The sequence below is a fragment of the Giraffa tippelskirchi genome, chromosome 3, assembly GCF_054371585.1.
Source record: "Giraffa tippelskirchi isolate mGirTip1 chromosome 3, T2T-mGirTip1v1.2.pri, whole genome shotgun sequence".
Classification (NCBI taxonomy): domain Eukaryota; kingdom Metazoa; phylum Chordata; class Mammalia; order Artiodactyla; family Giraffidae; genus Giraffa; species Giraffa tippelskirchi.
In genome coordinates, this window is record NC_137277.1 from 164,196,528 (window position 1) to 164,224,200 (window position 27,673).

The 27,673-nt window shown below is 46.8% G+C and overlaps 1 protein-coding gene and 1 long non-coding RNA gene across 15 annotated transcripts; one reads left to right on the forward strand and one right to left on the reverse strand.

Annotated features, from left to right (window-relative positions):
- LOC145543220 (uncharacterized) lies at positions 1–4,840 on the reverse strand. Its single transcript, XR_014080554.1, has 2 exons — positions 4,752–4,840; positions 1–299 (listed from the first exon to the last, which is right to left on the reverse strand). It is a non-coding gene; the product is annotated as an uncharacterized LOC145543220 (long non-coding RNA).
- On the forward strand, positions 3,062–27,548 carry PLCD4 (phospholipase C delta 4). 14 transcript variants are annotated; one of them, XM_081584045.1, is made up of 19 exons: positions 3,062–3,180; positions 4,787–5,065; positions 8,611–8,666; positions 8,801–8,959; positions 10,163–10,391; positions 11,497–11,632; positions 12,200–12,431; positions 18,617–18,818; positions 19,752–19,896; positions 20,688–20,840; positions 22,750–22,917; positions 24,142–24,234; positions 24,362–24,518; positions 24,855–24,971; positions 25,203–25,375; positions 26,147–26,282; positions 26,611–26,760; positions 26,849–26,998; positions 27,203–27,548. In XM_081584045.1, exons 3-18 carry the CDS (start codon positions 8,645–8,647, stop codon positions 26,953–26,955), a joined length of 2,379 nt encoding a protein of 792 aa, XP_081440171.1. In that variant the 5' UTR covers positions 3,062–3,180; positions 4,787–5,065; positions 8,611–8,644; the 3' UTR covers positions 26,956–26,998; positions 27,203–27,548. The 14 variants fall into 14 exon arrangements, 8 of the variants coding, with proteins under 8 accessions (XP_081440171.1, XP_081440174.1, XP_081440172.1 ...); XR_014080550.1 differs by lacking the exon at positions 3,062–3,180 and having other exon boundaries at positions 4,866–5,065; positions 26,063–26,282; XR_014080549.1 differs by lacking the exon at positions 3,062–3,180 and having other exon boundaries at positions 4,866–5,065; positions 26,081–26,282.
- The last annotated feature ends 125 nt before the right edge of the window (positions 27,549–27,673 follow it).

Sequence of the window (27,673 nt, forward strand, 5' to 3'; positions counted from 1 at the left end):
TTTTTGACCAATAAGACAGGGGAGCTTTATTTCACAAGTTTGAGAAGTTAGATTGGATCATCTGGGAAGTAAGTCTCTGAAACCCCAGCCCTGAAACAGAGAAGTTTAAGGCATCTCCTCTGAGAGTCAGGAGGAGAGCCTAGGCTTGCCTGTGCAGCAGTGTCACGGTGCACTGTTTAGGTCTTCCTCTTTGCCAGCTACCCCTTCATTTCAATTTAGGGCTTCTAGGCCTTTTCTGGGCATGGTTCCCAGAAAATCCCTCTGCTGCTGCTGCTGCTGCCCTGATCAGGTTTCTGGATCTGTTAATAATAGACAAGAGTGGGGGGATGGGACAGGATCATTATGGAAAGAGGAACAACTAAACCAGATGGACAATTCCTGTGCACAGGGCCCTGTCTGTCGGCTCCTGTCCTGAATCTGAAGAACATCCTGCAGTGAACCTGTCTTCTAAGCCATTCCTTGGAGCCGCAGTAACCTTGTGAAAGTTTTCTAATGGCTTTCCCCAAAATCAGAATACATGATCTGGGGTGCTTATGAGAACACTGAAACAGAATGTTTGAGATTTGAACTCCATCAGAAAATCCAGGAGGAGTGATAACACCTCTCACAGAACACCCAGAAGAGAAGGAGGTTGTGCTGCAACTAGGTGAGGCAAATAGTGACTCAGAGAGGCAAACCATATATAGTCCTGGAGTGTATGGACTTTTCTGGTGGTTCAATGGATAAAAAACCACCTGCTAATGCAGGGGACACGGGATCAATCTCTGGTCTGGGAAGATCCCACCTGCCCTGGGGCAACTAAGCCCCTGTGCCACAACTACTGAGCCCACGTGCCTTAGAGCCTGTGAACTGAAACCACTGAAGCCTGCCCGCCTAGAGCCTGTGCTCCACAACAAGAGAAGCCTCTGCTCTTTGCAACTAGAGAAAGTCCATGCACATCCACAAAGACCCAGTGCAACCAAAGATAGATAAATAATTAATTAAATTTAAAAAAAGAATTTGCCTTGCAATGCAGGGTACTTGGGTTTGATCCTCAGTCAGGGAACTAAGATCGCACATGCTATGGAGCAGCTAAGCCCATGTGCCACAACCAGAGAGTCCATGAGCTGATCGTGAGATTATGATCATGATAATCCGTGAGATACCCCACATGATGCAGCGAAGATCCCCCAGGCTGCAACTAAGACCAAAAGTAGCCAAATTTAAAAAAAAAATCCTGGAGTGTAGAAGGGGAGTGTGGAAGGGCTAGTATGGAAAAATAAGGACAGGACAATGTTGGAGGAGTGGAAACGAGAATAAAATGAGCATGGGAAACAGGGCCTCTATGAAGTAAGATATGAAATCAGCACAGTTTAAACCTTAATGCCTCCTCATCTTCCTGTTCCCCAGGAATGGCCTTCCCTCTTCTGCCTCTACTCCCTACATACTCCTTTTCCTTTATCAAAACCTGCTCTCAGTGCAGTAAACTCTACTTAGGTATAAATTTTGAGACTCGGAAAGCTTCAGAAATTACCAGTTACTAAAACGTGAAACCCTTTTGTTGTAAAATATAACAAAGCTATAGAAAACTACATAAAACGTATAGCTTCATAAGTTATTATGAAGACCCTTGTCAGCAACCCAGGACCAGAAACAGAACTTGGCCAGCTATTTCAGAAGCCAGCTAGCTACATGCCCCATCCCATCGCAATGCCTCTCTCCTCCCCAAAGTAACCGCTATCCTGACATTTATGGGAATTACTCAGGAGGATTTTATTTTAATGGGACTAAAGGTTTAGCTATAAATAAGCACTAATGGTAGAATATTAGGCAGTTGAGCAATGTTTGGAGGAGCCACAAGAGGCAGCCAGGTCCCAGTACACTCAGAAATGACACCACTTTGTGCAGATAGTTCCTTCTGTGCCTGTGATTAAGACATAACTCACTGGAAGATGACCACACAGAAGTCCAAGTACAGAGCTGTGCCCCTACCCTAAGCTCCATCCTGTCATACACTGATCCAGAAAGAGCCATACCTCACAGTCTTCCCAAAGCAGAGCAAAAGTAGGTCCCAGCTCACAGTGCTAGGGAGAGTGTAAGGGACTGGCCGTCTTTGCTCTGACCTTTGAGTCCGGGCCATTGCCAAAACTTCTCTGGGCCTCCATTTCTCACTGTGAAGTATGGGGCCATAATAAAGCCCTTGACAATCCCCTATTCCTCTCCTAACTTGACCCCTTTCCTCAATCTTGGTGTCTGTTCCGCTGCCTATTTATACACGTTTTAAGAAGTTCATTACCTTGCTTTCCCAGCTGGATATCTTTCCAGCCTTGTGTTCCTCTTTTTGGTTTTGATCCTTATACACTGTGAGTCTGCTTCATTTCTACATGTACCTTTATAAACATGCAGATATGTCCTTGCCTGTTGGAGATGCTGAACAAATGGTTGTAGGATGAATGAATATATGAAACAAATTGTCTCCTACATTCATATATACATTCCTTCAGTATTCAGCAGGTATCTAATATATAGAGAGACGCCAACCTTTCCTCTACACTCTAAAGTAATTCTTCCTCCTTTTGTCACCTTCCCCCTTTCCCACCGTATCTTTTCTCCTTTCCCTGAGCCATAAAGTTAGACTGAGTGTTCAGCAAGACAGGATGCAGAGACACAGAAGCAGGCCGATGGAAACAGACACCATGGAAGGGAGCCAGATGAAATAAGGGCAAAGACAGCTGTACAACATGCAGAGAGAAACCAACCAGAATGAAAAGCAGTGATTCACGGAGCACTGCCACTCGGATACTCCTTGGGTTTCGCTCTGAGAGCTACTGCGAGATTGAGGTCAGTGAAGGCTGGCATGGAGATGAAGGGCAGACAGGCTCCTCCTCCCTGGAGATGCACTGCTCGTCAATCCCTCCCCTTAATCCTGTTCTACCCTCCCCACCCCCACGACTCCCTCACACTGACCAGTGTCCTGGGCCTTTAAGGGTTGGATGGGCTGGACTGAGGAGAGAACTCACACCTCTCCCCACCCCATTCCTTCCATCTGGCTGTAAATCAGCCAGAGACAGCAGCAAACTGCAGCAGAAGAGGGGAGGAAGCCAGCGAGTGCAAGAAGAGCAAAGGAGCCCCACTGAATTTCCTTGTCCCACGGCGGAGAGCATCCCAGAGCTCAGACATAGGACGGCTATCCTGCCTACGGTAAGGGCTAGAGGCTCTGACCAGCCTCTGCTCCTAGCTCGGACCTGCCCAAGTCCCTGCCCGTGCCCTCCGCATGCTTATCCCCCCCTGACTAAATCATACCCTGGACTCCTTTGCCTGAACAGGTTTACGGGCCCCCGACCTGCTGGTTTGCTCTAGCTTATCCACTTGGACTTACAGTTTTCCTACTAGCTGTATCAGTCACCTTTTTATATGAGGACCTCTTAGCTACCTAGGGCTGCCACTGTGCAGATAAGTGGTGAGCCCACCCTGGGAACGGAAGAGAGAGAACTAGAGCAGTCATGCTTCAGCACAAATTCATTAACAGATTGTTGAGGATTACCACATGAGAGTTGGCCAATACCCACGGGGGAAACAGAAACCCCTGATAATAGGCAGAGAGTTGTTAGACTTCCGTGGAAAGAGCCAGAGTTTGAGTTCTACGCCTCATTCTTAGCTTGCTCAATGATCCAGGGCACTTTGTCGGTGCACATGAAAGAGAGGCCTAATGGAAAGGATTACAGGATCGAAAAACTATGATTTTCAGACAAGTTGGTGTTGAGACCAAAGCAACAACTCACACTTCAGGGACTCAGTCTGACCTATTCCCAGCTGCCTGCTAGGTCTGACCAAGTGCTGTCAAATAGGAGGCACTTGAGTATTTATGGGATGAGTGGAGGCATGAACAAATCTGATTCACAGGCATCCATGAGAACATTAAATTGATGTGTGCAAGAGTACAACAGAATCTTTTTAGGCACAGGAAACATTCTTTTATTTTTACTATAACTTCTCTTTAAATAAAGCTGCATTTTGGGGGAAGCATTATAAAAAAAATACTGGGAAGAGTACCCGCTCCTAGTCCTGACTCTGATGTTAACTAGCTCTGTGACTTTGGACCACGGCTTCCTGATCTACTGTGGGAGGGAGTAGAGGGTTCCCTAGACTTGCTTGTGTATCATGAGTGCTTGTTAAAAATGAATATTCCCGGGCCCCATCCTTAGAAACTCTGATCTGGTAGATTTGAGGTGGGGCTAAGGAATCTCTATTTTAAGACACTCTACAGGAGACATTGATATAACCAGGAACCGCTAGATTGATGTGTTGTATGAATCTTCAAGCTCTAACATTCTGAGGGCTATGACTTGTGACCAGAGCCATTCTATCCTCTTCATATGAACCAAGTTTGTCATAATCCTGCTCCAAAGCAAGAGAGTAGACAGGATGATTCTCTTCCTTCCTGCCCTCAGAGAGACCATAGACACCTCAAATTCCACTATAAGCCACTGGCAACTCTGCCAAAGTCCGTCTCCAGGTGACATGAAGCCACCTGTCAGTTGAGGGCCAATTCTTGCTTGGCAAACCTTGGCCACTTCCTGCCCTATTAGTGTGTCAATTTTCTCATCTGTATTGTTGAGGTAATTATCTGTGTCCTCAGGGAGCTCCAAATATGTGCCTAGGTGTAAACAGTTAAGACCCAACCTCTCTTTCTCTGTCATCCTCTGCTTCTTGCCTCTTGCTCTTGCTCCCACTCCCAAATCCTTTTTCCCTCCTCTCCAAACTGTACCTGCCTCAGTTGTGACCATCCTCCCCATTCCACCTTCAGGTGCCAGAGGAAACACCAAGACCTAGATCACCTAGGTTCTAAGTCACATTCTCTGGGCAGTTTGTTTAGTCAGTCTCCTAGGATACAGGGGAAAATGAAGCTGAGCGGAAGGATCTCTTACTCAGGATCCCAACCCAAGAGTCCCCCTTCCTGGACCAAATTCTCAAGCACCTTTCAGGGGACGAAAATCCGAGCCATTGCAAATTAGAGGAGAAACAAAAGAGCAAGGAGTAATGAGGAGAAGGATGAGAAGTCGAGAGCAAAGAGAGGCTGACTTAGGTAAGCAAATAGGGAAGCAAAGGGAGGGTCAGGAGAGAGAAGAGTGAGCTAGGAAGAAAGGACAAGGAAGGGGTCAGGTAGGGGGGAGGGAAGGGGAAGAAACTGGGAAGAAAGAAAAGAAAGGCTATTGAGAAGGATACGGTAGGAACAGAAAATGATGGGGTGGCGGGGAGGGAGAACAATGTCCCTCACTGAGTCCTTAGCTCTGCTTTCATCGGCTTCCTAGAGAAAGCCTTTTCTAAGGGCACTCTCGGTGAGATCTCTGAGTTGGTCAAATGGAGACCTCAGTTCTAGCCCCAGTTCTGCCACTTAATTCATTAGGTGACTGGCAGTTCAGCTAGTCCTCTGTCCCCTTTATTTTTTCTAACAAAAGGATTCCCATACTTATTACTGAGCTGCATAGACCGCTAGTGGGGAAACAGAAAGCACTGGGAGCCAAGCATTTCGTCTCCCCTGTGAGTTGTTCAGCCAGCGGTGATGTTCTGTGATCTGGTTGGTTAAAGTACAACCTTAACACAGGATAAATGTGTGCCACTTCATATGTGAGGCTTCTGACACAGCCAGCCTGGTTCTTCTCCAGTGTCTTCTCTTGGAGTTGTATCTGATTACCTGTTTTCATTGAAATCTATTGAGGAATGGGATGATTCTGCTTTTTTTCGTGGTCAGGAGTCGCCTGATCCTGAAAGTCTTCTGGGAAGACATGGTGAGACGCAAACTCAATCACACGTAGGCTGGCAGAGAAAAGAGCTCCTCTGTCCCCATTCTACAAGATGAAGTCCAGCTCTGACATGCTGTGGCTCCCCGAGTTGAACCTAGCCCTCTATCGGCCACGTGTCACCTAGATACAGTTTTTTTTTTTTTTTTTTTTTTATAAATTTATTTATTTTAGTTGGGGGCTAATTACTTTACAATATTGTAATAGTTTTTGCCATACATTGACATGAATCAGCCATGGGTTTACATGTGTTCCCCTTCCCGGACCCCCACCCACCTCCCTCCCCATCCCATCCTTCTGGATCATCCCATTGCCCCAGCCCTGAGCCCTTGTCACATGCATCGAACATGGAATGGTGCTCTGTTTCACATATGACAATACACATGTCTCAATGCCATTCTCCCAGAACGTCCCACCCTCACCTTCTCCCTCAGAGTCCATAAAATTGTTCCATGCATCTGTGTCTCTTATTCTGTCTCGCATATAGGGTTATCGTTACCATCTTTCAAATTCCATATATATGCATTAGTATACTGTATTGTTGTTTTTCTTTCTGGCTTACTTCACTCTGTATAATGGGCTCCAGTTTCATCCATCTCAGTAGAACCGATTCAAATGTATTTTTTTTAATGGCTGAGTAATATTCCATTGTGTATATGTACCACAGCTTCCTTATCCATTCGTCTGCTGATGGACATCTAGGTTGCTTCCATGTCCTGGCTATTGTAAACAGTGCTGCGATGAACATTGGGGTACACGCGTCTCTTTCAATTCTGGTTTCCTCGGTGAGATACAGTTTTAAAACAGTGACTCAGGAATGGGAGCAGAGCATGTCAAGCTCTGAGGTTGAAAAAGTTTGACGAAAGAGTATCAAATCATTTTCTAAGGCTGGTTTGAGATGAGGTAGGGGTGTCCCTGTGCTTAGGACTGTTCTCAGACCTCCCATGTCTCAGGATATCATGGTGAGGCTCCCAGACACAGGCATAAGGGAAGATAATTCTGTCTTCTCCCAGGGCCAAAGCCCACCCATCCCAGAAGTTCAGAGGAGAGAGGAGGCAGAATGTTGGCAAAGCGGATTAGACTTCAGCCTCAGGTTGACTCCAACCCCTCCTAGAGTTGAAACTCTTAAGACATTTAAAGGAGATCTGTTACTTTTCAGTCTTCATAGAATTTTTGCAAACCTTGGATTCCAAACTGTGCAACACCACCCAGCAAAGCAGAGATGCTTTCCTGTCTTCTTTCCTTCCTCCTTCCATCCAGAGGTTTCCTCTGGTCTCATTCAGGTTTCTCCATTCAGCCTCAGCCAGTAAAACATTTCCCTCTTGGGACTGAAGCTGGGTTCTTGCTCTCCTGAGAGTTGCCTTATCTCTTCTGCTTAGACTCAGATTGATTTCCTGCACATTCCTACTCCTTTGGAAAGTCTTCTCTAGGTCCTTCAGTCAGGAGAGCTGTAATTTCAGTGACCTCTACATGATTCCTGAAGACCGTCACCCTGGGTGACTTTACAGACTCTTCCTACTTAAGGGAGATAGGGCACTAGTATGCTGTGTGACCTCAGACAAGTCACATCACACTTCTGGACTTCTACTTTTCATTTGTAAAGTGTAGGGAGTTGAACTGCATTATGTTTTAATGGCGTACTAACTGAATGATTAGTTTAAGGATTCTTTCCGTTTTTTTTAGATGTTCACCACTGACAAATTGTTAAACTTATTAAGGGACGTCCTTGGTGGTCCAGGGGTTAAGACTTCACACTTTCACTGCAGGGGGCACAGTTTCAATCCCTGACTGGGGAATTAAGATCCCACATGCTGCAAAGTGCAGCCAGAAAGACTTTTTTTTTTTTTTAAGTTTAAACTTACTAATAAAAACCCACAACATTTCTCTTCAAGCATGGATCCTTTGCTTTTACAAAAGCATAAAGTTTTATGTTCCGTAGGCTTCGCCAGTTTCAGCATGATTTGGTTAAGCACTGAGTATATTTCTTCTAGGCGCAAAGCTAGGATCAAAGTGGCCACAAATCAGATCTTCTAGTTCTTTTCAAGGCAAGTTTGTTGTTTGCTCTTAGGATAACTTAACCAGTCCTAAATGAGCACATATTTAAAGGTAGGAACTCTTTTTCAGTAGGTAGAGAAAACTTGAACATGCAGTTCTGAGACTATGTAACTTATCTGGTCCATTAAAACTGTGAGAATTACTATTATGAATATGAGCTACACTTTATCATGCGAAGGTAGAAGTGGCTTATTTAGCAAGGCGCAGCACTAAGTGTCGTAGAAGAGACAAAAGAAATACTTGAGCCTAGCCTGTCCAGAGCTGGAGGATCTACACAGGAGCATGGAGAGGGTTCCTGGAAGGGAAGTTGAGATGATTCTGCTTGGAGAGAGGAAGGCTAGGATGCATAGAGATTTCAAGTTCTGAAAGGGAGCAGCCAGCAAGTCGGTGTTTCCTAATGATGGGGAACTGAGAGGTGTGGTCAATGTGATCCCGTGGATTGTAGGGTATTGGGAAAGAAGAGGATATTTGGCAGAAACCCCTGGGTTGGCCCTGTCGGAGCTGGCTGTGGGAAACAGCAGAAGCTCTGATATCAGATATATTTGGGTTTAAATTCCGAGTCCCTGTGTGATTGAGACAAGTTTCTTAGCCTCTCTAAGCCTCAGAATCACTAAACTCAAATTAGAAGTGAAAAGAGCTACAAATTATGTAGATGAAGTAGCTGACACACTGCAGACAGTCAAGGAACACTAATTTCCTTCTCTTTCTCCCTTGATCTATTACTCTAAGATCTCAAGATTAACCTGAAGCCTCTTGCTGCTCCTTGCTCCTTTAGGTGACTTTGGCATCAGCTGGTGAAGCAGTGGGTGATGGCGTACCTGCTGCAAGGCCGTGAGTACCCCTGCAGAAGAGGGCTTGGGGAAACAGCCCAGGGACAGGGAGGAGGCTAGACTCCTGTTCCAGAGCTCCTTCTGGGCTCTCCAGCTTCCCCAGTAGCTACTCAGTCCCTGCTTCTCCTGGCTCAGGGCTGCCCATCAATCAAGATCTGCTGCTGATGCAGAAAGGCACACTGATGCGCAAGGTGAGGTCCAAGAGCTGGAAGAAGCTAAGATTCTTCAGACTTCAGGACGATGGCATGACAGTCTGGCATGCCCGGCAGGCCGGAGGCAGGGCCAAGCCCAGCTGTGAGTGATGTGGATGGCCAGGGGTGGGCATGTGGGTGGACAGGACCCTGCAGGCCCAGCAGCTTGAGGGCAGAGGAGGGACCAGTATCTTATGACGTGCCTGGCTCTGGTCTCTTTGGTGTCTTTATCTGAGCCTGTAAAATGGAAATTATAACTGTACTAGCCTCTTCAGGGTGTACAAGGATCAAATTGGTTATGGCGTGCAAAGATCTTCGAAGAGTCTTTGCCACATAACAAGGCTCAATAAATTGTAGGTTTTATCTTATTATTATCATCATCATCATTATTAGTATAGCGTGATCTCGGGTAGCCAACTGTCTGGATTAAAGCCCTGGCTCTGCCAATTTCTAGCTGAGTGGCTTTGGACAAGTTATTTAAGTTAAGCTAATATAAGTTTCCTCATCTATAAAATGAAGATTAAACAGCCTAGTATATTACAGGAGCTCAAGAAGTTAATGTATATAAACCACCTAGCATGAGGCCTGAAACCCGGATGAATTTAATGTGTTAACCATTATAGTGAATATTTCTAAATATCATAAATGTGTCATAACAGTGTGCCTCCTATTGGCTAAACACTTTATGATCCCTCTAAAAATGTGATCACAGGACTCACTTAAGAGAATCTACTTTAGAGACATAACCAAAGCTTACGATCCACACCAGCCCCAGCTGAAGCAGTTGGGGGAAAGATTTCTCTGGCTCCCTCGCAGACATCTGGAAAGAGGAAGGCCTCAAACCTGGAATGGGAGAACTGAATTTGGGCGCATCATGCTTTGCTGTAACTGCTTCTACCCTGCAAGTGTGCTTCCACTTGTCAGCCCCACCAGTCTGCCAGTAATTGATCACCATGTGGATTGGCCATGGAAGGGACCATCCCTTATTTAAGATTAGGATACTGAGGGGCTATGTCATTTTCATCCCTGTCACACTGCCAGTTGGTGGCTGGAAGCCAGGTCTTGCCATTCCCAGCACAGGCCCCTTGTCATGCTGCTATGAAAACAATGACTCATGTGGCAATCTGACTTCCAAGAGTCTGCATCTGCCTGTACTAAGGCTTTGGGGGTTTTAGTCTGTGGAGGCTGGGGTCCCTCCTCCTGTGGTTTCAGAGAGAAGAAGAGGGAGTACTGGTCCTTGGCTCTCAGCTGCTGTGATTTGGTGGACCCTTTGCTCAGGGCCCCCCACTCACTTCTTCCCTGGCAGTCTCAATCTCTGACGTGGACACAGTACGTGAGGGCCACGAGTCTGAGTTGCTGCGCAGCCTGGCAGAGGAGTTCCCTCTGGAGCAGGGCTTCACCATCGTCTTCCACGGCCGCCGCTCCAACCTGGACCTTGTGGCCAACAGTGTCCAGGAAGCCCAGATCTGGATGCAGGGGCTCCAGCTGTTGGTGGGCTTTGTCACCAACATGGACCAACAGGAGCGGCTGGACCAGTATCATCAGCAGGATGGAGTCCGAGTGGGATCCAGGGGTCACTGAAGAAACCAGATGCTGAAGGGCTAGGGACAAGTAGGAGGGGGCACAGGGCTATAGGGGCCCAAGAGTCCAGATGGGGTGGCTAGGGACACCTTGGGCTGATGTGAAGCTGAGATACTGAGGGAAGAATGGAGGCCTGCGATGGCACAGGCAGAGCCACACAGAGTTTGGACAAGAATCAGGGCCCCCAGGATTGGGTAAAGGGACAGTGAGAGGCAAACTAGGTGCTGATCCTGAGAGCTGAACAGAAGATCCCAGTGGCATTAACTCCCATAGGGATGGGGAGCAACTCCCTAGAGGGCTTTGTGGGATCAACTCACTTCAAGTTTCCTAGACTGTATTCACCTTCTATACTGGCCTATTCATTTATTCACCATCTATTAAGCAGAATGTAAGAGGCACTATGCCAGGCTTTAGGGATACAAAGATTAATGAGACTCAGATATTGTTTTAGTCAGCAGAGAAAATAGAATTGTGTAAATAATTTAATTTACCAGTGTTACAGTACTTAGCTGATATGTAGGTGTTCAAAGGAAGGAGAAATACTTATTTCTAGCTGAGATGGTCATGAGAAAGCTTTGGGAGGAAGTTGTATTTGAGCTGAGCCTTGAAAATGAGTAGAATTTGAACTGAAGGGAAAAGGAGGGGAAGGCACTCATGTCTAAGGAAACATCGTGAATAAAGGCCCAGAGGTAGGAAGCTGAAGAGCTGGAACATCAGCGAGCAGGGGCTTGCTGAGTCTGTCTGAGGTACAGGTAGTCATTTCTGTGTTGAGAAGGCTGGTTTGGGGCCAGATCATGGGGGTGAAGCAGATCTTAATTTCTACGTTAAGGAAGTTGGGCTTCTTTCTGCAGGCAACAGGGAGGTCCCCAAAGGCACTGAGCCATGCAGGGGCAAGATAGATTGGTGCTCTGGGGAGATTATTCCAGGAGCTAATGTGGAAAATGAATTGGCTTTGGGGAGGGGACTGGCAACAAAGACAGGGGAGCAGATGTCAATGGATGAATGTGCACACACATTTGCACACACAAACACACACTCAGTGCTTTTGCCTTGACTCAGACCTGGATGGCTGAGTGATTGGTTCCAGCGCGGAGACAAAAATCAGGACGGTCGGATGAGTTTCGGAGAGGTCCAACGGTTATTGCACCTGATGAATGTGGAAATGGACCAGGAACATGCCTTTCAGCTTTTCCAGGTGAGTCTTCTGGGGAAAGGTTAGCAGAAGCCAACCAAGGCCACATTCTCCTTTAGCCAGAAGTTCTCCAACCCTCTCCAGCAACAAGCAGCTGTTGAATCTCTCCTACTATGCCAGGTTCATTGGGAAGTGTGGGTAGGACATGGTTCTTACCCTTCAGTCTTGTTGGAAAGATGACTTATAATCTTATTAAAGGTAAATAACAACATGTTATTACTTCAGACCTCAGAGACCTCTCTGTCATTGGCCAGGATTTCACAAGTGCCTAGTACAGTGGAAAACTGCAACTGGGATGTGACTAAATAGAAAAAGGGATCTTCTGATCTTTTAGGGACATGTTGGAGGCATTTAATTCTTTCTAGTTGAAATTTTTCTCCAGTAGCAAATGGTATGGCCAAAATTTTGCTTTTTACTTCCTGTAGTGGCTTCTCCTATGAACACTAAATGTCAGGAGTTCTGTGGAAGCCTGCCTGGCTCCATCAATAATATTGCTCTTACAGGGCAAGTCAAAACCAAAACATCTGGTGTTAAAGGGTTTTTTACTCTCCTCTAAACCTTCTTCTGCAGACAGCAGACACATCCCAGTCTGGGACTCTTGAGGGAGAAGAATTTGTAGAGTTCTATAAGTCATTGACTCAGCGTCCAGAGGTGCAGGAACTGTTTGAAAAGTTTTCATCTGATGGGCAGAAACTGACCCTGCTGGAATTTGTGGATTTCCTCCAAGAAGAGCAGAAGGAAGGAGAACGGGCTTCTGACCTTGCTCTGGAACTTATCGACCGCTATGAGCCTTCAGAAAGTGGTAAGAGGACTAGGGTGGTGAGGCACCACACATGGGGGCCAGATGGGGGCACCAAGAGACAACTAGCCTTCTGCCTAACTAAGGGAAAATTGAGTCCTACCCAGACCCCCTTCCCAATCATCTCCATCTCATTCGATCACTCCTCCAGAAGGAAAGACCCATTTCCTGCCCACATAAGACAGGAGTCTCCTCTGTAGTGCTATTATCTCTTAAGAGGAAGAACATTCCATAAGTCCCCTTTCCTCCACCATGCTCATATTTCTCATCCTTCACTTTCAAACTGTTCTTCCTGATATCAACCTTTGTCCTCAATGGAAACATAAAATCCTGCTCCTCTTACTTTTGGCTTCTTCTCTAGTGCATATGATTCCTTTCCCTTTAGTTCCCTTCATGGTTCCTGTTGGCTGTCTCTTTAAATGCTGGCTCTCTGCCCTTTCCTGGACTTTCTCCAAGTTCCCCTGATGGTTTTTGAGTCCTAAGTCCCTGAGCTGGGCACCTAGTCAGCCCCTGGCTGAAGGGGATGATGAGGTAGACAATCATTTAGCTCTTAACAAGCAGTTAAAATATGCCCTCTCTGCCCTCAAACCTTCTCCTTGCCCCTTTAGTAGACACCTTCCTGCCCTTCATTCCCTGCAGAGCATGAAAAACTTATATTATTAGTAAAAAGAGGGCTTCCCTGATAGCTCAGTTGGTAAAGAATCCATCTGCAATGCAGGAGACCCCAGTTTGATTCCTGGGTTGGGAAATCTGCTGGAGAAAGGATAGGCTACCCAGTCCAGTACTCTTGGGCTTCCCTTGTGGCTCAGCTGGTAAAGAATCTGCCTGCAATGTGGGAGACATGGGTTCAATCCGTGGGTTGGGAAGATCCCCTGGAGAAGGGAAAGGCTACCCACTCTAGTATTCTGGCCTGGAGAATTCAATGGACTATATATATAGTCCATGGGGTCGCAAAGAGTCCAACACGACTGAGTGACTTTCACTTTACTTCACTTTATAGCTCTTACTTTATTTAGTCCTGTGTGTATGTGTGTGAGTGTTTGGATGTGTGCTCAGTCGTGTCCAACTCTTTGCAAACCCATGGACGGTAGCCCACAAGGCTCCTCTGTCCATGGGATTTCCCAGGCAAGAATACAGGAGTGGGTAGCCATTCCCTTCTCCAGGGGATCTTCCCGACTCAGGGATTGAACCCCAGGTCTCCTGCACTGCAGGCAGATTCTTTACCATCTGAGCCATGAGGGAAGCCCTTAATACTCACTGCTGCTGCTGCTAAGTCGCTTTAGTCGTGTCCGACTCTGTGCGACCCCATTGACGGCAGCCCACCAGGCTCCTTCGTCCCTGAGATTCTCCAGGCAAGAATATTGGAGTGGGTTGCCATTTCCTTCTCCAGTGCATGAAAGTGAAAAGTGAAAGTGAAGTCGCTCAGTCGCGTCTGACTCTTTGCGACCCCATGGGCTGTAGCCTACATCCTTGTAAATCAAAAGCAATAATCTTTATTGGGCCTTTGCTAAGCATCCCATAATGTGCTGATGATATCTCTACATGCCTTTTCTCTTCTAATCCTTCCAACAACCCATGGAAGTGGATTTCTATTATCAACTCAGTTGTATAGAAGAGGAAAACTGAGATTTAGAAAAATTGAATGACTTGCTCAAAGTCAACAGCTAATGAAAGGAGGAATTGGAATTCAAAGCAAGATCACTGACTCTTACCTGGTGCCTCTCTTGAGAATGAGGATAAGAGATGAGAGGAATGTGAGCTGGACAGGTGACCCAGGTTTCTTAGGTCTCAACTCCCATTCCCTTTCTCATTCATTCATTCACTCACTACTTGAGCAAATGCTCACTGAGTACCTGTAATGTGCCAGGACCAATGGTAGGCACCAGAGATACAGTAGTAGGTCAGAGAAGGACACTACCCTCATGGACCGTGAAGCCAAACAAAGTGTTGGAATCACTGATTCCAGATTTATGTGGGTGCTCAGAGAAGAAAGAGGCTGTGAAGCAATCTTTTCAGAAAACTAAACAGAAGAGGAAGTTGAAGGGTTAAGACAGGATCCTCTATTTCCAGTGCAGAATCCAGCGTACATCATTACATTTATTCTGCCTGTGTGCATGCTCAGTCACTCAGTCGTGTCCAACTCTTTGTGGCCCAAGGACTGTAGCCCACCAGGCTCCTCTGTCCATGGATTTTCCAGGCAAGAATACTGGAGTAGGTTGTCATTGCCTACTCCAGGGGACCTTCCCAACCCAGGGACTGAATCCTTGTCTCTTGCATTTCCTGCACTGGCAGGCAGATTCTTTACCCCTGAACCACCTGATTAACCCCACATTTATTCTATCCACCCTTTCTGGAGTTCCTTTCCTTTTCACTTGACTATCAGATACAACAACACTGTGGCTGCAAAGTGTGGTATCAGTCAGGAGACAGGGGCTCAAGTCCCCACTCTGCTTCTTACGGAGTAGTGAGTCCCTTAACCTATCGGAGACTCAGTTTTCTCATCTGTAAAATAACTGGTGATCAAATGAAATAAAGCACATGAAAAGTACCTGGTAGCTATAGATTTTAGCAATTTGCAATTTGAGTCATTACAGTCAGGAATGAAACTTTGTGGGATTTCTCTGGCAGTCCAATGGTTAAGACTTCGAGCTTCCACTGCAGGGGGCATGGATTTGATCCCTGATCGGGGAACTAGGATCCTGCATGCCTCAAGTCATGGCCAAAATATAGAAAGAATGAAACTTTGTGCCCAACTTCTTGCCATTTTCCACCATTGCCAGGCCTTGTCACACCTGGAGCGAGGAAGCTAGGCCTGAGAGTCAAGCTGTTCTGCCTCCCCTGTAGCAGAGTTATCCTCAGTGAGACTTCACAGTCCAGCAGTGTAGGGCAGACTCTGACATCTGACTCCCTGGGTTCAAATCCCAGCTCCTTCTCTTATTAGTTATTAGTTATGTGACATAATATTATACAGGAGGCAGTGACCAAAACCATCCCAAAGAAAAAGAAATGCAAGAAGGCAAAGTTGTTGTCTGAGGAGGTTTTACAAATAGCTGAGAAAAGAAGAGAAGCAAAAGGCAAGGGAGAAAGGGAAAGATACCCAACTGAATGCAGAGTTTCAGAGAATAGCAAGAAGAGATATGAAAGCCTTCTTAAGAGAACAATGCAAAGAAGTAGAGGAAAACAACAGAATGAGAAAGACTAGAGATCTCTTTAAGAAAATTAGAGATATCAAGGGAACATTTCATGCAAGAATGGGCACAATAAAGGACAGAAATAGTATGGACCTAACAGAAGCAGAAGATATTAAGAAGAGGTGGCAAGAATACACACAAGAACTGTACAAAAGGTCTTAATGATCTTGATAACCATGATGGTATGTTCACTGACATAGAGCCAGACATCCTGGAGAGTGAAGTCAAGTGGACCTTAGGAAGTATTATTATGAACAAAGATAGTGGAGGTGATGAAATTCCAGCTGAGCTATTTAAAATCCCCAAAGATGATGCTGTTAAAGTGCTGCACTCAATATGTCAGCAAATTTGGAAAACTCAGCAGTGGCCATAGGACTGGAAAAGGTCAGTTTTCATTCCAATCCCAAAGAAGGGCAATGCCAAAGAATGTTCAAGCTATCGGACAATTGCACTCATTTCACATGTTATCAAGTTTTTAATGCTCAAAATCCTTCAAACTAGGCTTCAGTAGTACATGAACTGAGAACTTCCAGATATACAAGCTGGGTTTAAAAAAGGCAGAACAACCAGAGATCAAATTGCCAACATTCGTTGGATCATAGAAAAAGCAGTATGGGAATTCCAGAAAAACATTTACTTCTGCCTTATTGATTATACCAAAGCCTTTGACTGTGTGGATCACAACAAATTGTGGAAAATTCTTCAAGAGATGGGAATACCAGACCACCTTACCTGTCTCCTGAGAAACCTGTATGCAGGACAAGGAGTAACAATTAGAACTGTACATGGAACAAGGGACTGCTTCAGAATTGGGAAAGGAGTACGTCAAGGCTGTATATTGTCATCCTGCTTATTTAACTTATATGCAGAGTACTTCATGCGAAATCTGAGGCTGGATGAATCACAAGCTGGAATCAAGATTGCCAGGAGAAATATTAGCAACCTCAAATATGCAAATGATACCACTCTAATGGCAGAAAGTGAAGAGGAACTAAATAGCCTCTTGATGAGGGTGAAAGAGGAGAGTGAAAAAGCTGGCTTAAAACTTAACATTCAAAAAAGGAAGGTCATGGCATCTGGTCCCATAACTTTATGCAAATAGAGGGGAAAAAGTGGAAACAATGACAAATTTTATTTCCTTGGGCTCCAAAATCAATGCAGAGAGTGACTGTGTGCATGCTAAGTCTTCGGTATGCACGATTCTGTGCAACCCTATGGACAGTAGCCTGCCAGACTCCTCTGTGCATGGAACTCTCCAGGCAAGAATACTGGAGTGGGTTGGTTGCCATTTCCTCCTCCAGGGGATCATCTTGACCCAGGGATCAAACCAAGGTCTCTTACGTCTCCTACATTGGCAGGCTGGATCTTTACCACTAGCGCCACCTGACAGTGACTGCAGCCATGAAATTAAAAAGACTCTTGCTCCTTGGAAGGAAAGCTGTGACAAACCTAGACAGCATATTAAAGAGCAGAGACATCACTTTGCTGACAAAGGTCCATATAGTCAAAGCTATGGTTTTTCCAGTAGTCATGTATGGCTGTGAGAGTTGGACTATAAAGAAGGCCAAACGCCTTGAAATTGATGCTTTCAAATTGCAGTGCTGGAGAAGCCTCTTGAGAGTCCCTTGGACAGCAAGATCTAACCAGTCAATCCTAAAGGAGATCAAACCTGAATATTTACTGGAAGGACTGATGCTGAAGTTCCAATACTTTGACCACCTGATATGAAGAGCCAACTCATTAGAAAAGACCCTGATGCTGGGAAAGATTAAAGGCGGGAGGAGAAGGGGACGACAGAGGACGAGATGGTTGTATGGCATCACTGACTCAATGGACATGAGTTTGAGCAAACTCTGGCAGACAGTAAAGGACAGCGAAGCCTGGCATACTGCAGGGCCACAAAGAGTCAGACACAACTGAGTGACTGAACAACAACCACAGATGTGACTCTGGATGTGTTACCTAACCTCTCAGGGCAGATTATGTTATAGCCACCTGATCGTGTTGGTGAGAGCATTAAGGGAGATGCTGCATGTTACGTCCTTGGCACAGAGCAATGCTCGAGAAACCCTCAGGCCATAGTAGGCAGTAGCTACACAGCCCAGGGCATAACACACAGGTACCTTGGTCTTGAGGCTTTCCAGGTGGTGCTAGTGGTGAAGAACCCCCATGCCAATATAGGAAATGTAAGAGACGTAGGTTCGATCCCTGGGTTGGGAAGATCCCCTGGAGGAGAGCATGGCAACCCTCTCCAATATTCTTGCCTGGAGAATCCCAAGGACAGAGGAGACTGGCAGGCTACAGCCCATAGGGTCGCAAAGAGTCTTCAGTCGTGAAGTGACTTGGCATGCATGCATGCACCTTGGTCTTGTCACTAACAAGTCTTTGACTTTGATCCTCTCTGAGCCTCAATTGCCCCATCTATGAAATTAGTCCTGTGGACTAAATACCGTGCTGTCCTTCATGGTAACCCTGAGCTCCATGTGACTGTTAAAATTTAAATTACAGTCGGCTCTCTGTATCCACAGGTGCCACAACATGGATACAGAGGGTCGACTGTACCATGCCATTCTGTGTAAAGCACTTGAGCGTCCATGGATTTTGGTATCTGCTATGGGGAAGGGGGATGTCCTGGAGCCAATTTCCTGTGAATACAAAACTGTAATTCAGTTCCGTAGTCACACAGCAACATTTCAAATGCTTGGTAGCTTTATTTACCTAGAAGCTATCATACTGGGCTGTGCAGACCAGAGAACACTTCCATCACTGTAGCAAGTTCTATTGGGCAGCACTGGACTAGCACGATCTTAATGATTCCCTTTGTATCTTTATGGTTCTCTGAGGATGGGGATGCTTGAAATGACAGGCTGGATAGGGCAGTTTTGGGGTCTGGAGGCTGGGAGTGGACACCATCTGAAAGGCCGGGCCCTGGAGAGGGGTGGGGTGCTCTGAGCACTGCCGCTGAGAGCTTCTCACTCTAGCCACTCCACACCCCAGGCAAACTGCGGCATGTGCTGAGCGTGGACGGCTTCCTCGGCTATCTCTGCTCGAAAGACGGAGACATCTTCAATCCAACCTGCCACCCCCTCTACCAGGACATGACTCAACCCCTGAACCACTACTACATCAACTCCTCCCACAACACCTACCTGGTGGGGGACCAGCTCTGTGGCCAGAGCAGCGTGGAGGGATACATCCGGTGCTGTGGGGCCGGGGGGTGAAGGGGTCCAGCTCATGAGACGGGAAGGTCTGTGGGAAGTTGGAGGGGAATTGTTAGTGGATTGCAGGAATTGAAACGCTGTTGTGGGGGGATTTGAGCTGAGGATTCTCAAGTCCCTGAGAGACTTGGAGGAGATATTGAAGACTGGCAGGAGAGTACTATGGAAACCCTGTGGGTAAACAGAGCTTCTCTTTCATAGGACATGAAATTCCCTTGGCACCAGAGGTCCTGACAGATTTATTCTGAACAAATAAATAAACTCAATGTTAAATGGGAGGCAGTAGGGAAGAGGATTTAAAAACATAGGTTCTGGAGTCAGACCATTTGAGATCAACTACTAGCTCTCTCACTTGGTACTCTGAGGTCAAATACTTAACTTCTGTCTGCCTCAGCTTCCCTGTGTGAGATACAGAGATGATTACTATTCTGTCTATTCTGTCTGGCTTGTTGTGAGGATTCGATAAGGTAATTATGTGTCAATAGGTAATAAATGGTACCTGCTTTTATTGTGACTAACCGTGGATTAGATCAAATAGTCAAGACATCTTTGTAATGCCAGCAGCTGAACTATTCGCTTCAAGTGCAACTTCCCTAGGAAGCCTAGTAAGGAAGTAAAATGTAAATTTACTGAGTTTGAATAACTCAGGTGTCATATAAAGGTATACAAGCAGAACACCAGAAGGCAGTATGTGATGGCTCCCTAAGGGAGCATTGTTGAGTAGGGCGGGGTGGAGATCAGTGTGAGCTGCAGGTGTGTCCCAGCAGACAGAGAGGGGTCCACGGAGATGTAAATTGACGGAGTCTTGATGGGTGAGCGCCAGGGAGCACTGTTCTCTCCAGAGAGGGAAGAGGGTCCCTAGGTGGAAGAACACACCTTGACCCCTCCCGTTCCTGGGGGTGGGGTTCTTGCAGGGCCCTGAAGCGGGGGTGCCGCTGTGTGGAGGTGGATATATGGGATGGACCAAGCGGGGAACCTATTGTTTACCACGGACACACCCTGACCTCCCGCATCCCATTCAAAGATGTTGTGGCCGCTATAGGACAGTATGCCTTCCAGGTGGGAGCCTCAGGATGGAAATACTGGTGATTAGCAAGAGGATCTGAAAGAAGAGACTCTGGGTCTGGGGTTGGGGAGGAATGCAGGGGAAAGTAAAAGTGTTAGTCGCTCAGTCGTGTCCAACTCTTTGTGACCCCATGGACTGTAGCCCATCAGGCTCCTCTATCCATGGAATTCTCCAGGCAAGAACACTGGAGTGGGTATCCATTCCCTTCGCCAGGGGATCTTCCCGACCTAGGTGATTTCAAATGACATATACGTAGAAGAGATTTTAACTGTGAAGCATCAGGCAAACATTAAGGGATTATTATGAATAAGTGTCAGATGTGTTACTAGTTAAGTAGTAGTCATAGAAGTAATTGCTAGTTGGTAATGATTACTTCTAACAACTTCTGTCACCCACCTGGGAGAGGGCGGAGGAGGAAACAGACAAACTGGTGGGTAGAGCTGGGAGACAATAGCTATCTGGGGATCAAAGTCTGAAAGTGTAATGTGAACATGACTGGGGCACTGGCCTGGCTTTCCCACTCTAAGCCTGAAAACTCAAAGGTCCCAGAAGAACCCGGGTCAGACCTGGCACAGATCTGAGATTTGGGGCCGCAGAGTGACTTTTAGATGTGGAGTGCCTAGACCCAGGCAGATCTCCTGGAGGCCTGGCATGGGGTCAGAGGACTTTTGGCAATCAGGGTATTCAGTTGAGTGGGGCGGGGGGCGGGGGGGTAGAGCTGGAGAAGCAAGGAGGTTATACGCCTCCGAACTCTGGCTCCAGTGTGCCTTCCCCTCCTGACCAGACGTCAGACTATCCAGTCATCTTGTCGCTGGAGAACCACTGCAGCTGGGAGCAGCAGGAGACCGTAGTGCACCATCTGACGGAGATCCTGGGGGATCAGCTACTGAGGACAGCCTTGGAAGGGCAGCTTCCCACTCAGCTGCCCTCCCCAGAGGTAGGGACCCTGCCCTTCCAGCCCAGGCTTCCCTACCAGTCCTTGGCTCTTCATTCCAGGCCCATCTATTCCCTTCTTCTTACCCTCAAATGGACCATCTTGCTCTTTAATATTCTCGGAGACAATTTTAATTTTTAAAAAATCGAATTCAGGGTGTTCCCACGTGGCCTAGCGGTTATGATTCCAAGCTTTCACTGCCAATCCCTGCTCTGGGAACTAAGATCCTGCAAGCTGAGTGGCATGGCCAAAAGAAAAAAAAATCTAATTCAACATAAAATTCTAGGTATAGCTTTCTAAATTTAAAACCATTTATTTACTTTATATTTCTTTTTTCAATGGAAGATCTTCATTTTTTTTTCCTGATAGTTCATAATTACAGGCTCTATAAATATAAGGGGAGATTCCCCCACCATAATCTCAACCTCTCCAATAACAGCTGCCAACATTATAGATTTTTTACACACTTATATAGACATATATATGTATATATTGTCACATTTTAAAAAAATGTGAATGGGATCATCCTTTCTATCCCTTTTATATATATCACAAATATCTTTTCATATATATTTTCTTTTTAAACAGCTCTACAGTATTGTACTTTATGTTACTGACCATAATTTACTTAACCAGTAGGTGGTAAAAATAACCAGTAAATGGTAAACATTTAGGTTGTTTATAATTTTTCATTTGTACATAGAGCTTTGCTAATTTACTCTTTCTTTGAAATGGATTCCTAGAAACAAAATTGCTGGGTTGAAAACTGCATGTTGACATTTTTGGTTATTATTGTCAAGTTGCCCTGGGCGGGGGGGGGAACCAAATTTCACTCCAACTGAACAGTGTAAGGGAGTGACTACAAATAACTCCAGTAGTGAGATGATTCGTAACAGCAAACATGAAAAAAAAGTCGTTTTTAAAAAACAAAAGTTTGTTTTATTCTTTCAAATTAACTGATATTATTTACAAACTTTTTAATATTAGAGTTTATAATTTTTATTGATATATAACTTAAAAAATGTTAAAGATATTAATGCTTTAAAAATACTTTTTTGCAGGGGTGGGGCGTGGCCACGCTGTGCAACTTGCATGACCCAGTTTCTAGACCAGGGACTGAACCCAGGACACAGCCGTGTGGAGTCCTAACCACTGGACTGCCAGGAAACTCCCCTTGCAGTCTATTTTTCCTTTTTGTCTTCATAGCTTCTTCTGCTTTACAGAGATTTTTAAGCTTTATGTAGTTGCTTGGAGAAGGCAATGGCAACCCACTCTAGTACTCTTGCCTGGAAAATCCCATGGATGGAGGAGCCTGGCAGGCTGCAGTCCATGGGGTCGCTAAGAGTCGGACACGACTGAGCGACTTCACTTTCACTTTTCACTTGCACACATTGGAGAAGGAAATAGCAACCCACTCCAGTGTTCTTGCCTGGAGAATCCCAGGGACGGCGGAGCCTGGTGGGCTGCCGTTATGGGGTCGCACAGAGTCGGACACGACTGAAGCGACTTAGCAGCAGCAGCAGCAGCAGCAGCAGTCACATCTGCCAATCATTTTTATGTCTTCTGAGTTTTCAAAGGCTTTCCTACCTTGAGGCTATTCAGAAAGATTCTCTTATCTTCCTCTAATACTCTAATGTTCTTTACATGTAAATCTTGAATCTATGAGGAATCTTTATGTGTCAAATGTGAGGTAGGGGTTCACATGTATTTTTTTCCTTAGAGATGTTACAGGTTGGCTTAACCATAAGAAATCCCTGCTGTATGTATCAAGTAGCCTTCCTGTGGGAACTTCCGATCACTCACTTGCTTCCTTTGCCTTTGAAGTGGTCCTGTGAGAATAGTGGGAGCTGGATGACCCCCCAGGAGGGGCCCAGAGCAGAGAGGTAGACAGGCCCCTGTTTTTGTCCCCTAGGACCTTCGGAGGAAGATCCTTGTGAAGGGAAAGAAGCTAATGCTTGAGGAAGAGGAGGAAGAGCCGGAAACTGAACTGGAGGCGGAGCAGGAGGCTGAGCTGGACTTGGAGGCCCAGCTGGAGTCTGAGCCCCAGGAACTGAGCCCTCGTGGTGAGGACAAAAAGAAGGTAGGCCAGGAGGGTGATCTTTCTGCTCTGGCGCTTGATCAGTCAGTACTACAAGCTGAGACCCCTTGTGTGAAGAGACTGGAGCCCTCAGGCAGGGTGGAGAACCAAGGAGCAAAATGCTCCTTGCCTCCAGTGACAAGAGGCATGAGAATCCATACACAGCATCACCATATAAATTGCCATATACAGACATATGGCAGTGGCTTTTCAACTTCTTTGTGCTGTGAGATCTTTTTTTTTTTTTAATGAAATTTTATATGGAATCTCAGTACACAAAATAGATATATGCAGTCATTCTGGTTGAAGCACTTCTTTGGCTCTCTCCTGGGTCTCCCAGGTGACTTCTGAGACATCTTTGTACTACTTCCCAGTCTCTTTAAATGATACTTCAAAAACTACTGATATATGTGTGTGTGTGTTGTTCTATTGAGTAAGTAGGGCTTACTAGAGTGACTGCTGTGACCTCAACTAAAGTAGGTTTATTGCTAGAAAGTTTCTTGGAAAAGGTGAGTCTGAAAAGGGACCAGAAATAGCCAAAGGGGAGGAGCATGAAAGGTTGGGGAAGGGGTGCCAATGGTGGGACCACCAAGATTTTGCTTTGAAGTGTGCATTTCTCTCTCTTGTGTACTTGTTTGGCTCAGCTGAATGACTTCTAGCTTATTATCCTGTTCTCTCTGGAGCTGTGTTGTCTTACCTGCTGCCATGCCCAGGGATGGAAATGGGAATTCAGGAGAAAAATCTATAGATGTTACTCTGGGACTCTGACATCCTTCCAGGTGTGAGTTCCATGACCATTTGTATACCTTGATGTATCTGGACTCATGTACATTTTGATAAAAAATTAATGTGTTTTAAAAGATGAGAGGTAGTGAGGATGACATCTCTGTTTGCTGCTGCCAAGTCGCTTCAGTCGTGTCCGACTCTGTGCGACCCCACAGACGGCAGCCCACCAGGCTCCGCCGTCCCTGGGATTCTCCAGGCAAGAATACTGGAGTGGGTTGCCATTTCCTTCTCCAGTGCATGAAAGGGAAAAGTGAAAGTAAAGTCGCTCAGTCGTGTCCAACTCTTAGCGACCCCATGGACTGTAGCCTACCAGGCTCCTCTGTCCATGGGATTTTCCAGGCAACAAGACCTGTTACCTGCACAGTAACCCATCAAGCCCAGAGGCTGAAACTGATCCCTTTAGTATACGTAGACTGCTTTTATTCCCATTCCCACCCTCAGGTTGTGATGTGCCCGCTGTTGTGTCGGCCTTTGTGTTGCCAGATTATGGCCCAGGCTCCTATTTCCAAGCCTGGGCTTCTCTTTCCCAAGCAGGTGAGGCAGGAGGGAGGCAGTGGGCAGAGCCTTAGGTTGGGTGGAGAAGTTCAGATCTTGGCCACTGGCTTCTTCCCTCTCAGATTGCTAATGGCTCAACTCTATCATCCTCTCTCTCCTTTTCCAGAAACCCAAGGCCATCTTGTGTCCAGCCCTCTCTGCCCTGGTTGTCTACTTGAAGGCTGTCACATTCTACAGCTTCACTCACTCAAGGGAGCACTACCACTTCTATGAAACATCATCTTTCTCTGAAACCAAGGCCAAGTGCCTCATCAAGGAGGCTGGTCAGGATCAAGAGGGAGGGATGGAAATGGGATGGGTAAAGTCAGGTCTGATGGGCAGGAGGATGAGTTTCATGAAAGAGGATGAGGGAGCGGAGGGACACGGGAGGAAGTTAAGGAACTCCCCAGACCAGGTATGGGGACAGGAGGTGAACAGTGGACTCAAGGCTCTAGGGGAAAGACAGCTGGGGGAGATGGTCTGCACGGAGCAGAGACAGGCACAGCCTTAGGAGATGCTGGAGAGAGAAGTGAAGTGGGTGGGCGGGGGCCCTTGGGACCAAGGAAGTAGGAGGGTCCACTCCACCCACTACCATCTCCGTACCCACACCCTCTTCACAGGAGATGAGTTTGTGCAGCACAATACCTGGCAGTTAAGCAGAGTATATCCCAGTGGCCTGAGGACGGATTCATCCAACTACAACCCCCAGGAATTCTGGAATGCAGGCTGCCAGATGGGTGAGGGAGTGGTAGGGACAGGGAAGAGGGAGTGCAAGGGCAATGGATGGGAAGTTGGTCCCTGGGTGGCAGTGGGGCCAGAGTGCTTCAAGGGGAGCGCCGGGCTGAGAAAGACGCTCTCCAGTGTTGCTAGCAGCCTTTTTACACCCAGTAAGCTCCCGGTCCGGTTTCCCTGAAAGACAGCTGCCTGGCCCCCAAGATGACTCTTCCGTTTTTCTCCTGGGCCCTCAGTGGCTATGAACATGCAGACAGCTGGGCTGGAGATGGACCTGTGTGATGGGCTCTTCCGCCAGAACGCTGGCTGTGGCTATGTGCTGAAGCCAGACTTCCTGCGCGATGCCCAGAGTTCCTTCCACCCAGAGAGGCCCATCAGCCCTTTCAAAGCCCAGATCCTCATAATCCAGGTATAATGGAAAGAAAAACCACTGGGAAGAAACTGGGATAGCTGAGATAGAGCCTGTGGGGGTGCTTAGGAGTATAAACAGAGGGGAAGTTCCTCATGGGGCAGCATGGACTTTGGAGTCAATTGCCTAGGTTCAAACCCATTTACTAGTCATGTAATGTTTGGCAAACTTCTTAACCTTATTCTCCTCACCTGCAAAACTGGGGTAATAATACTGCCTACTGTACAGGATTGTTGAGATTAATCTGTGTGTGCGTGTATGTGTGTGTGTTTGTGTGCTCAGTCCTGTCTGACTCTTTGCGACCCCATGGACTGTGGCCCACCAGGCTCCTCTGTCCATGTAATTTCCCAGGCAAGAGTACTGGAGTGGGTTGCCATTTCCTACTCCAGGGGATCTTCCCAGGGATTGAACCCAAGTCTCCTGCACTGGCAGGCAGATTCTTGACCACTGAGCCACCTGGGAAGCCCCGCAGTTAATCTAAAGTGCTGACAACAGTGCCTAGGGCACAGTAAGTGCTATAGAAGGGTTGCTGTCATAACTTTCCCACTTTCAGACCTTACTAAATTTCTACTTGGATGCATTTTAAATTGCAGGTGAGGTACTAGAAGAAAATATATTACCCATGAGAATTAGTTTTGCAAACCATAAGCATATAGTGCAAGGTCCTGTGTTTCCCCCTCCCCTCAGCCTTCCTCCTCCCCCTAGGGTGTGAGAGCTGGAGGGGGGCTGGGCTGAGCAGGAACTAGTGAGGTTCCAGAGCCCTGGTTGCAGGTAATCAGTGGTCAGCAACTCCCCAAAGTGGACAACACCAAAGAACAGTCCATTGTGGACCCCCTGGTGAGAGTGGAGATCTTTGGCATCCGCCCAGACACAACCCGGCAAGAGACCAGCTACGTGGAGAACAACGGTGAGACGCTGGACAGTGCTGGGGAAAGTGGGAGGAGCATGGCTGTGGCTTTCCCACTGTCCAGGTCTCTGTTAAGCACAGTCCATCACCCCTCCTGCCACCTCCAGGGGAAGCAGTGCAGACAGGACAAAGGATGAGGACTTGGGTCTGAAGCTAGGTCTCTCACTTACAGTGACCTAAGCAGACTGCTTATCCACTCAGTTTCCTCACCTGTAAAGTGCTGACTGCTCTGAAAATGAAGCAAGAGAACATAGGGCAAGCAACTCACCAGCACAGTCAACAATGTCTGTCCTTTCATCCCTTCCCTCACTCACCCTCCCTGGCTCAGGTTTTAATCCATACTGGGGGCAGACGCTGTGCTTCCGGGTCCTGGTACCTGAACTGGCCCTGCTGCGTTTTGTGGTGCAAGACTATGACTGGAAATCCCGAAACGACTTCATTGGTCAGTACACCCTGCCGTGGAGCTGCATGAAACAAGGTGAGTTGGTCCTCCTTCTCCCGGCCCACACCCCAGCTCTGGCTGACTTCTTGATGCTGTCCTCTCCACCCCTCCAACCACCCCCTAGGTTACCGCCACATACACCTGCTCTCCAAGGATGGCCTCAGCCTTCACCCAGCTTCCCTCTTCGTGCACATCTGCACACGGGAAGTGCTAGAGGAGGATGAATCTTAAGGCGGCCACTTCACAGGAGGAGTGGATTCACTGGCTGTAGATGGTGAGAAAAATGAAAAACCCTGGAAGGATGCTCCAGAAAGCAAACAGTGGTAAAAACACGAGCTTTGGACTGTGCCTTCTCAGGCACAAAATGACTTCGTCCTTCCTGGCAAGCAAATCTAGGACCCGATTTTTCACCTTCTTTCTCTTCCCTTTCTTTGTTTTCACAAGCCTCTGGCATCATTTCTGTCCTTTCCCTCTACAGACTCTACACTGGAATTCCTTCCTTCCTCAGGCTATAGGCTCAACACCATACCCAGATCTAGGACAGTGCTTTCCCACCAACTCTGGCTCAAAGGCAGATTGCAGCTAGAAATCCAGAGAGGGGTTTGGGGGCAGAGAAACCCAAAACCCAAACCTCCACCCCTAACTTCCTCAAAGTCCAGAGCCAAGGGAAAGACAAATCGAGCCTCAAGTCTCCCCAGGCAAAGGCTGGGGAAGATGTGATCCCCTGTATTATGACTCTCAAGAGAACACTGCATGGGCCAGAGAGTCCCCACTGGACTCCTGCTCATTTTGTGGCATCAGTATAAATAGAGCTTCTCTCTCAATTTGGCATGAGTGTGGTCTCTTATTGTTGGGCAAGGAGATATGAGGGTTGGGGGACATTTGGATAAGACAGGTGGGGTAGGAAAAAAGTGGGAAAACAGAGTTTCCCAGGCCCCCCAGCATTCAC